The sequence below is a fragment of the Vicia villosa genome, unplaced genomic scaffold (genome assembly GCF_029867415.1).
Source record: "Vicia villosa cultivar HV-30 ecotype Madison, WI unplaced genomic scaffold, Vvil1.0 ctg.001319F_1_1, whole genome shotgun sequence".
In the NCBI taxonomy this organism is placed as follows: Eukaryota; Viridiplantae; Streptophyta; class Magnoliopsida; order Fabales; family Fabaceae; genus Vicia; species Vicia villosa.
Window position 1 is genome coordinate 335,165 of NW_026705573.1, and position 11,784 is coordinate 346,948.

Genomic DNA, 11,784 nt, shown 5'->3' on the forward strand with positions numbered 1-11,784 from the left:
TAGAGATCTAGCACAAAAGTAAGTGAAAATGGGATATGATTCGAGTTAGAAAACCAAGTGATTTGAATCAAGAAGCAGAGACCATATGAGAACTCATTTATGTGATTCGAGTCACACAAACTTTGATTCGAATCACATGATTTAAGTCATTAGAAATGGTGATTTAAATTAGACTTTTAGAAGAAAACCAAGAAAATTTCAAATTAGTGTGATTTAAATAAAGCAATCTTGTAAGTCAAATCAAATTGTTGTGATTTGAATCATGAAATTTATGATTCGAATTATGAAAACTTGAAAATGATTCATGATCTCCCTGTAAGTCTGATTTGAGTCAGAAGAGTAGTGTAATTCTAATCACACTATCAGAATCTCATTTTTTCAAAACTTCAAGTGATTTTTTAGATTCTAATATAGTCATGAATTGATCCAAAAACTCAATAGATTAACTTAAAGCATATCTACAATATAAGAAAGTTAGATGGTCTGGAAATTACCCCTCTGCCCCTTGGTTCCAGGATGCACCACGTGGCCAGCTTCTTTGCTTCCCTTTGTTTTGTTCTTACGTGGCTAGGTTCTTTGCTTGCTATTGTTATTTTTTTTGTCTTTGTTTTTCAGCTGCTTTTCAAAAGACCCATACCTTTTCTAATTTGACAATATTTCTTGTATCTTCCTTGAAAACACAGATATATGATTTCCCTAAGTCTACCATCTTTGTACTCAACCTCAAACAACTCTCTTTTTTTTCTTCCACTTTCTCTCTTCACCCTTTTATGTAGGTAGCTTTTTTTTCCACTTTCTCTCTTCACCCTATTATCCTTCTTCGACTGTTATTTTCTTTCTTCCATTTTCTTTCTTTTCACCATTTTCTACGCCGATGAGTGTGGTGGTGGAAACGGGTTTCCGATAATGAGTGTGGTGGTGGTGGTGGAAACTGATTTCCAGCGACGATTGTGGTGGTGGTGGAAACGGGTTTCCGGCGACGATTTTATGTTTTATTTTTATTTTCAGATCTGTAAAAATACTGTGGACAAAATTGTGTATGTATATAATAATTTGATGAAGTTTCATGTTTTCATGTTATGAAGTTAAAGATTAATTTACATTGTATATATTTTTCAGTCATAGGTTGAAATGATCCAAAGAGGTTTGAAGATTGAGTATTAATAAAATTTGGTAAATTCTCATCTTTTGTTTGATTTCCTCTGTCGATTTCATTGAACTTTTTTTAATGTTTTTCATGAGGAAGTTTATATTTTTGTTTCTCTTTCACTTTCTTCTTCAGATTTATAAAAGATTGCAGATGAGGTTTTAGATCTGGAGCTAATAACAGATCAAAACTCAAAAGTATTTTTCTTCTTCCATTTTAATTTTTTTTATTTTCGTAATGAGCATTTGTTTTAGATTTAACTTGCTTCAAAGTTTTGATTCTCTTCATGAAATCTGGTTTATATGTTTTTTCTAAATTTATGTTATTTGTTTCTTTCACTTTCCTGCTCATCCTTTCTACTTTCTGTTCTGTTTTTGTTTATTAATTCCTATTAATTTATATTTTTATTCATCGTCTCTTCTTTTTATTGTGACAGAGAAAATATCACATGAGACATTTTATGTTTTGGAGTTTTTATGGGAATGATGGCTTTCTATGCTTCAACAAAAATTTTGAGTTTGCATCTAAGCTAAGATGTAAGCTTTCAAATTCAGAATTTATCTAACTTTTTATGTTGTGTGTATGTGAGTTTAACTTTTCATGTTTCAGGTAGAACATACTCACTTGATGATTGAGATTTGGTGATTTGCAACATAACTATAATGCAGAATTATGTATTCATTGCCATATGCTACAACTCTCTCACCCTCTAATCTGCTATAGAATCAATAGGTATAAAATTCTGTACATATTATGTTTAACTGGTCAAAAGTGCTATAATTTTTGCTCTTAATATTGAATTAAGGAATCAATATGAAGTGTCTTGATAAAATTATTTCAAATATTAGAATTGATATAAAATTATGGAAAATAAATATAATTTAAATTTTAAACTCTATAAAAATAGTATAATATTTTTAATCAAGTTATACTTTTTGAAATTTTTTAATACCTGCACCTATGAACTTCACTATTTCTTTATCTTTTCATAATTGGATTAATAATATTAATTTTAAATCTTTTCCTTCTCTATTTAATGTGTATTTTTTTAAAAGAATTTCAATGCATTGATTTTGTTTTTCATGACAATTTATCTTCTCTATTTTTGTAGGTATAAAGTACTAAATACTTTGAATTAGTGAAAAAAAAGATTTGAGGAAATTCTAAACAATTAAAGATACTCAAATATACCTAAAGATTCTCGAATATCCCTAAAACAGGTACTTATCAAAATATTAATAGGAAAATGAAGTTACTTATCAAAATATTGAATATTAACGGGACATGGAAATACTGATCAAAATATTGAATATTAACGGAAAAACTCTATTATTTGCATGGTACCAGACATTTTTCTATACATTCAATTATTATTTTTTTATAGGTACCAAATATTTTTCTGTATATTCAATTATTATTTTTCACGGGTACCAGACATTTTTCTGTACATTCAATTATTATTTTATCACGGGTACCAGACATTTTTCTATACATTCAATTATTATTTTTTAACGGGTCTCAGACATTTTTCTATTAAAAATATACATCTAAAACAAATACGCGTCCCACACGAGAACCCGTGCAAACGCACAGATTTATTACTAGTTGTTTAAACTATAACCAAACACTTTGATTTATGCATATGCTAATAACAAATTTAAATATCAACCTAGAGATGCATAATAGGAAAGGAAACTAAATAATAAAATAAAAAACCAAAAACTTAAAAGATAAGCAATCAAAACATTTAACCCATGACTCATGAGGCAGCGGCATGTAACATGTAACTTCACATTTATCTCCAGGGTTCTTCAATGACAATTTGGTGTGACTTTCATCAATCTATTGATTGATGTCAACTATTTCTTTTGATGAGAATCAACTCATTAGTTGAGCACGATTTCTTAGTGACATTGTCTTTCCCTAGTGAGTCTTCCCATTTACTTCTATTGAATTCTCATTAGAATTCCTTTACAGAATGATCTCTTCAATTCCCATAAATTTTACTTTCCAGTTTCATATCCCAGCAAGAGAGTCCATACATTTTACTCGTGTATTGATAATGCATCTCGCTCTATTTTTATGCTATTTATTCTTATTCATGTATTGATAGTGCATCTTCATCCTTTTTATTATTTCTTGGGTGCCACTAGGGCGAGTTTCGATTTTGCCCCCCTGAAGTTTTTTTTTTGTAAACCGCCCCCTATAAAACAAAGATTCTGTTTTCAGAAGCCCCTATCCCTTGTTTGGCTGACTGGACGTGGGAGATTTTGCTGACTGGGCAGTTGAATTTCTTGTTTGGCTGACTGGACTTGCTTACTATGTTTAATAGAAGCCCCTATCCCTTGTTTGGCTGACTGGACGTGGAAGATTTTGCTGACTGGGCAGTTGAATTTCTTGTTTGGCTGACTGGACTTGCTTACTATGTTTAATAAGCAAAAATCATTCAAAACATTTGTGAATCGAACCTGGTCCTTGCATGTTGCCATCATGCATTTCCCACCAACTGAACTGTTACATCTTATTGATTTTTTTTCGTTTCAAATTCAATATAATATATAATATAACGTTAATTTATATAACGTTTTATATAGTATATTGTTTAATTAACGTTTTATATAGTATATTGTTAGTTTATAAAATTTTGTTTATAAAATGTTAATTTATATAATTTTCTTACTTTATAAAATGGATAAAATGTAGTTTATAAAAATGTTTGTTTATAAAATGTTAATTTATATAATTTTCTTACTTTATAAAATGGATAAAATGTAGTTTATAAAAATGTTTGTTTATAAAATGTTAATTTATATAATTTTCTTACTTTATAAAATGGATAAAATGTAGTTTATAAAAATGTTTGTTTATAAAATGTTAATTTATATAATTTTCTTACTTTATAAAATGGATAAAATATAGTTTATAATAATGTTTGTTTATACATATTAATTTATAAAAATATATAAAAATGATTTATAACACAATTAATTTACCACAGTTAATTTTTATATATAACTGAATTTTTAAAAATTATTTTATTTATTATATATATTAACTAAATAAAATAAATATAGATGATGCAATAATTATAAAACTAATTATATTTTTCAATTATAAAACTGAGCAATAATTAATAAATCCCTAACAAATATTAACGTTTTATTTTTTTATATAATATTTATATGTTCAGTATATTTATATGTTCAGTATATTTATATATATGTAACATATATACTAAGAATTTATAAATTTAAAATATTATATAAAACGTTTTTAAAAACAAACATTTTTATAAAATACATTTTATTCATTTTTACAAACATTTAACGTTAATATATATATGTGTTATAATATGAAGTTATAATACATATGAGACTAACATTAGTATATTGGAAACTAACATTTTGAAATTAACATTAGTATGTATATTAATATGTACTAAATTATATATATTGGAAACTGACCTTAATATATTGGAATATTAATTTAATATAATATTAATTTTATTAAATAATACTATGAAATAATACATTAACGTTTTTTTCAAAAACATTAATATATTAACGTTTTTTTATAATATATTAATATTTTTTTAATTATATATTAACGTTTTTTTATAATATATTAATTTTTTTAATATGTATAATTATTGTTTAGTTTTTTTAATTATTAATTATTGTTCAGTTTTTTAATTATTAATTATTGTTAGTTTATATTTATATTATATAAAATATTAATTAGGGTTAGTTTATAAAAATGATAGCTAAAATGTAAGTAATATATATTAAATTGATTTTGAAACGAAAAAATGTCAATAAAATGAAATAGTTTAATTGGTTGGAGATGTTGGTTGGTAACCTGCAACTACCAGGTTTGAATCCTGGGTTTGACAAAATTTTTGAATGGTTTTTGCCTATAAAACATAGTACAAGTCCAGTCAGTCAAACAAGGGAAGTCAGCCAAATCCCTCACGTCCAGTCAGCCAAACAAGGGATAGGGGCTTCTGAAAACAGAATCTTTGTTTTATAGGGGGCAGTTTACAAAAAAAAAAACTTCAGGGGGGCAAAATCGAAACTCGCCCTAGTGGCAGGGGGGCATCGTATATTTAACCCTTATTTCTTTTATGCTTTATTTATTTTATTTTTCGTATTTTCTCATATTTCCTTTAATTGCTCACACATTATGTATTGATATAGTATCTTTCCCCCTTTTATTATTTTCTTTATTAGTTCTATTTTCTTTAGCTTTGATCAACTCTTGTATTGATAGTGTGTCTCTCTTCCCTTTATTTTTATTGCTTTTATTTTTATTACTTTATTTTATTTTATTGTTTCTTTAGCTAACACATGATTGTTAATACAAGAAAATAAGCGGCGATTAAACAATCTTTCATAAATAAAAAATATTGATCAACATCAAGTGATTTTTAAAAGCGCTTCACCCACCTTCGTTAATTTCCAAACAAATCAATCATCTTTAAAATCAATAGTTCAAAATAATTCAATACTTGGTCAGCAACAAGTATTTTTACTAAATAAAACCAATTTTAAATAAATACGAATCAAACACTTGATCAACTCAAGTCTCTTTTCAAACTCATATCAAATCAAACCATTTTAAATTCAAAAAGTCAAAATGCTTGATCAACATCAAGTCTCTTTTTCAAACCAAAATCAATTTCAAATGAAAAACTCTTGGTTAACATCAAGTGGCTTTTCTCAATAAGCAATTCACCGATCATTCACCACTTTCATAAATAAATCATAATCCCGTCAAATCATTTTCACAATAAAATTCAAAAGCAAATAAGCTTTTGGTCAACACCGAGCCTTTTTGAAAACTAATCAACAATATTTCATGAAATTTTTCATACATTTAAAAACAATTCAACTCATCAAATTTCTCCCAAATGCAGGTCTTTTCTCATCTATCGCCCTCTTGCTTATCCTAAGTTTGGGTTGTGTTTCAACAATCCGTGAAGAACTTTCGATTTATATTTCAATAATCCATGGAGAATCTTTCTCACTAGATTATTTATTTGTGGGAATCCCAAATTTTTTATCCTCCGTAATAAGATTCTCAAAGTTCCACATCTCAAGATACAATATCAATTAATATTAACAATATTTAACATTTGAATCAAATAATTTAATTCCAAATTCTCAGGTCTTTTTCAGAAACCACTATTTTTGAAAGAAAGTCATTTTCAATTATATATTTTCATGATTCATATATGAAAGCAAGAAAATGTAGAGATATTTTTACTTAGTCACCGTACTTCATTAATTAAAATATAAATTTTCGTTCAAAAGCATTGATGACATATAACGTAAACCACACAATGTTTTTATTCAAACACAAATTATGTAGTAAACAAAAATCACATTATAGAAGAAAGCAAGAATATGAGAGCGCTATCATGACTAATAAACACTATCAAGGAGGAGAAGTTAACAGTGGGCTCATGGGGTGGAAACTGTCCATTATCGGTATGTGGAAGCTTAATACATATGGGGCTAGTAAAGCCAATAAGGAAGCTGGTTGTAGTGGCATTGTAAGAGATCATAATGGCGATTGGAGAGGGAGTTTATCAAAGTATCTAGGGATTTGTTCTGCTCTTCATGGTGAATTTTGAGGAGTTGCTGAAGGATTGAAACTTACTCTATCCTTGGGTCTCAATAAGGTGGAAATAAATAGTGACTCCAAGGTAGTGGTGCAAGCAATTGAAGAAAGTGTTATTGGATATTTGGATTGCATCCCTCTACTACGATAGATAAAAGAGTTAATTATGTTGCATGAGATGGTTATTATTTCGTATGCACACAAATCCACTAATATGTGTGCTGACGCGTTAGCTACTAAAGCTTGCTTGGATAAGAGTGATTCTACTCACCGAGTTGCTCCTGGTTTTATCTGGTCTTTTATGGCGGCCAATTCCTTAGGAATTAGTAGTTTTTTCTTTGTCTCTGTGTAGTTGCTTTTCTTTTATGGCTTTAGCCCTCCATTTTATATAAAAAAATCACCTATTTACTTTACTTAGTGTAATTATCATTACACATCTATAGCACATGCATATTACATACTGTTAATAGATGAATTGATTTTAACAACAAAAAGAATTATGAGAATGATGAGAAGAATTGTAACTTATGTATTAGTTCATCATGGATATAAGAAGGGTGGAATTGATAAAACCCTCTTTGTCAAAGAAAAGGATGAAAAACTCATGGTAGCTCAAATATATGTGGATGACATTGTCTTTGGTGGGATGTCGGATGAGATGGTCCAACATTTTGTCAAACAGATGCAATCTGAGTTTGAGATGTGAAGGATAGGAAAACACTTAGAAAGGGGGGGTTTGAATAAGTGTGACTTTAAAAACTCTTAAGATAAAAACAATGAACACAATATTTTTATCCTGGTTCGTTGTTAACGAAACTACTTCAGTCCACCCCCTTAGAGTGATTTACCTCACCTGAGGATTTAATCCACTAATCACACAAGATTACAATGGTTTTCCACTTAGATACCCTTTAAGTCTTCTAGAGTATTCTGATCACAACCTGATCACTCTAGGAACACAATGCTTAGATACCCTCTAAGACTTTCTAGAGAATCCGATCACCACTTGATCTCCTCTAGTTCTTTACAAATTAATGTAAACAAATTCTTACAAGATTTATAAAATGGTTCTTAAAAGCTATAATCACAACTGTGATATTTCTCTTAAAGTTTAAGCTTAATCTCACTAAGATATTACAACAGTAATGAAGTGAGGTTGAAGATGAAGTTTGAGAGCTTTTGAATTTGACAGCGTTTCTGTATGTTTGCGCAAAGTGTTGTATTCAGCTTCTCATCAGAACTTCTATTTATAGGCGTTTGAGAAGATGACCGTTGGGAGCATTTAATGCGTTGCGTGATCCGTACAGCATTGCATTTAATGTTTCACTCTTTTGTCAAATACCTCGAGCCTTGCTTTTCCTGCTTTAACTGACTTTGCCTTTAATAGCTTCTAACGTTCCTTCTGTCAACCAGCGTAGCCTGCCATCTTGTACTTGCTTCTGATCTGATGTTTGTATAAACAACGTTTGAATATCAACAGAGTCAAACAGCTTGGTGCAGGGCATCTTCTTGTTTTCTGACCTTGAAGTGCTTCTAGCGTGATACCATGAGAACTTCAGTGCTTCTGCTTCTGATCTCAAGTTCTTCTGATGCTTCAATAGACCATGTTCTGATTCTGCTTGACCATCTTCTGATGTCTTGCGAGAGCATGTTCTGATGTTGCATACTTGAACCTTCTGAGTCAATGCTTCTTGCGCTGATTTTGTTGTTAGGTGCCAAATATTGTTAATATTTAGTTTAATTAGTGGCACCTTTGAACCGATTTTATCGAGTATGCTTTTAATTCTTTGAAGTTTTAGATAATTATTTATAGTTTACAATTTTTAGCTTTCATTTTATGTTAATTTGTGTTTTTAGTCTTGATTGTGTAGGTTTTGGCCAATTTTGGGATGTTTGGAGCTTGTTTTGAGCTTGACAAGAGAGTGTCTGGCAGAAGTATGCGCGCGTCGCGCGGGCATGTGGGCGCGTCGCGCCCTGGGCAAGAGATTTTGAAGCTTCATCCAGAGATCTGCGCGCGTTGTAGCAACCTGCCTAAAAATTATAACTTAGAGAGTCGCCACCTATTCTGAAGGGCGAATAGGAAACCCTACGCAGTATAGAGATCAGGGTAAGATACTATATTCAGGTCGAGGGAAGGTGTTAGGCACCCTCAACCTTTTCCTATTGGCTTTGAATCTAAGGATAAAGGTTTATGGCTAAAATTGAGGTTTATAGTAAGAAAGTGAATAGGGGAAAAATTGAGATTTTAGGGAAGGGGACTCGCCTTGTTGCCAAGTGCCTACGTATCTCCTTATGGAGAATCAGAGTCAACGTAGTTCGGGCACAGGGTTGTACGCCTTAGAATTTGATATGGAGGTGTTTGAGGCTTTTTGAATGGCCTATCGTAGTTTGTGATTTTGTAATTTGAAAGGCATTTTGAATTGCCTAGGATAAAAATCCGTAGTACCGTGGTTTAGTGTTTTTTAGTGTTTTGGGCGTACAACCCTGATTTGATATGGCACCGTTAGATGCGATGACCAATAGATTTGGTCAGTATAGCTAACGGATTAAGGGGCATTGCTGGTTACTCAGATCGATAGATTGATCGTCGTGGGCAGCAAATTAAATGTGTTTTGAATTTTACGTATTTTTTATCTCTCGTCTAATGCGACTAATAGCTTTAGTCGGGTCGAGGAGAGAATTGAATTAGGATTAATTATTATTTTATTGCTTTATTCAGATATTTGATCAGTACGACATAGAGAGTCGACTAATTCGAAGACGGGATGAAATAGATATTCATCCGTCATTTATCCGTAAAAGGGGAAATTAGAATTGATGTTTTTATTATTGGATTTGATTAATTAAATTAATCGATTGTTAATCATTGCGACCAATAGGTTTAGTCGGGACGAGTAACAATTTAAATCCAAAGACTTTCGGCCAAGTGGCCAATGGGATTGGGCGAACCCTGATATTATAAACCTTTATAGATTTTTTGTGATTTGCAATAATTAAAAAATATTAAATTAAATCAATTAAGTCGAATAATCGACCTAATCGAATAATCAGGAAATTATTATACTCCTAATGCTAACCTTCCTAATTAATTTTACTAACAAACCCTAAATTTATAAATAAGACCATAGAGTAAAAGAAAAATAGTTTATTCAATAAAAATAATAATAAAAGGATTTGAAAAAAACCTGGTTTGAAATCCTGTGCAGCGAGCTATTGAGTGTTCATGGTGGACTGTCGCGTCCATGTGCGTAGGATCTGCTTGGCTGATGATCTGAAGGTTGACGCGTGAAGGAACATGGTACGCGCGTCTTGGTTGTGAGCACAGGATCTTGTAAAGAAAGATTTCAGCAAAATAAACAGATTGGTGAACCTCCCCGGGATCGAACCCCTGTCATCACGCATGCAAACTACACCCTTTACCACTAAGCCATTCGCTCTTCGCTGATAGCAACACAAGCGTAAGTGATAATATATAAAACAAACTCCAGATTTCAATTGAGACGCGCGCCCAGCAGCTGTCGTCTTCTTCCTTTATTTTTGTTTCTGAACAAGGACCTTTGGCAACAGTTTTACAATGTAGCCATATCACCTAAAATCATAAACTGTAAAAAATATGAACTATAAATCACGTTGAGGGACACGAATCAATTCGGTTTAATCCTATGAGTAAGATAATGGCCTCAATTTCATCCAATTTAACCTGTATCAAATAACCCCAATTTGGGGCTACGAAACCCTAGCTATGGTGGAACCTTATACCTGCATTAAAACTTCAATTAAACGGTCCAAGTAGACTGCAAACAAGTTTATAAACACAGCTATGCACTCAAATACGATTAAACATGCGTTTATGAACGAATTTGGATAAAAAAAAGTTTGACGCAGAACATGAACATAGCGATGCGCTGCGGGCTCTTTTGGTTGATGGCAAGGGTCAATTCACGCCCAGGAGATTATGAGGATTTGGTTTGGCAATGTTTGAAACGAACTGAATCGGCCTGCAAAATTTCCTTTCTCCCCTCTTGATTCACGATTTCTTCCCCTCTGCCTAAGGTATCTTGCCGCCAAAGAACCCCCTCCTGTTTGCAGTTGTTTGTTCATTTATATATGATTGAATTAGGTTATTTATTTTTGCACAAAATCCTTTTCAAATCTTGCTCTTTGATGCCAATCTCCTTGATTTTGGAATCAATCCAATCTTTCCATATTTTTGATCCTCCTTCCTCCTGCAGATAGTGGTTCGGTTTTACATCCAAGGTTGGCTATTTTGGGCCTCCAAGTGGTCCCCACAAGGCCTCATGAACTACTCTTGTTCTTTATACGTTTTTTTTATTTAAAATGAGTAAAATAAGGCAAATTGAAAACTAATAATACATGATAATCCTATTAATACTAATCAACAATATTAAAACAAATTCTAATTAGACTATCATTATCCTAATATGTATAGTTACTAAATCCTAATTAAAATAATAAACATATTTACTCCTAATACTACCTAATAAAAATTAATATTAACATAAATAATAAAAATTAATAACGATAGATACTAAATAATAATAATAATTAGAACAAAAGTTAGTAAAAACTCAAAATACCCCAAGAAAAGATAACTCTTGCTAAGATTGGGCCCAACGTTAGGGCCCTAAACATCTGCTAATTACGCTCTTGTTTTAACCCAACCTGATTTATAAGAGAGCGGGTTTGACAATAGAAATGTCAAACCCCATGACTCCTAATTTTGAACCTTGATGGATTAACAGACGTAGATTTGATCGGGCAAATTTTGGGGTATGACAGCTGCCCCTGTTCAATCCTCTTAAACCCGAAGAGTCAGATAGGCATGTCTGCCTATCGTGATCTAAAGGTAGAAGATGATTGAACACTGAAGTGCCCTGAAATTTGCATTTGTTAGGCAGAAGTGCTGTGAGAGGTGGGCTTGAAGATGCCACCCGAGGTGAATACCATTTTTCAGAGTGTGGAGCAAACACCTTTTTGAAGGAACCAGGTGATTT

At 31.3% G+C, this 11,784-nt stretch overlaps 1 protein-coding gene and 1 long non-coding RNA gene across 2 annotated transcripts; both read left to right on the forward strand.

Annotated features, from left to right (window-relative positions):
- Positions 1–1,116: 1,116 nt before the first annotated feature.
- Positions 1,117–1,783, forward strand: LOC131634610 (uncharacterized). The gene is made up of 3 exons (XR_009293590.1): positions 1,117–1,173; positions 1,283–1,344; positions 1,584–1,783. It is a non-coding gene; the product is annotated as an uncharacterized LOC131634610 (long non-coding RNA).
- A 4,783-nt stretch (positions 1,784–6,566) lies between these two features.
- LOC131634594 (uncharacterized) lies at positions 6,567–7,475 on the forward strand. Its single transcript, XM_058905258.1, has 2 exons — positions 6,567–6,771; positions 7,306–7,475. Exons 1-2 carry the CDS (start codon positions 6,567–6,569, stop codon positions 7,473–7,475), a joined length of 375 nt encoding a protein of 124 aa, XP_058761241.1.
- The last annotated feature ends 4,309 nt before the right edge of the window (positions 7,476–11,784 follow it).

Bases quoted from the DNA above. Each gene is read 5' to 3' on its own strand.
- LOC131634594 (XM_058905258.1), top strand. From the start codon at position 6,567: ATGACTAATAAACACTATCAAGGAGGAGAAGTTAACAGTGGGCTCATG. The intron at 6,772-7,305 runs GTGAATTTTGAG...CTTATGTATTAG, and splicing joins GATTTGTTCTGCTCTTCATG to TTCATCATGGATATAAGAAG.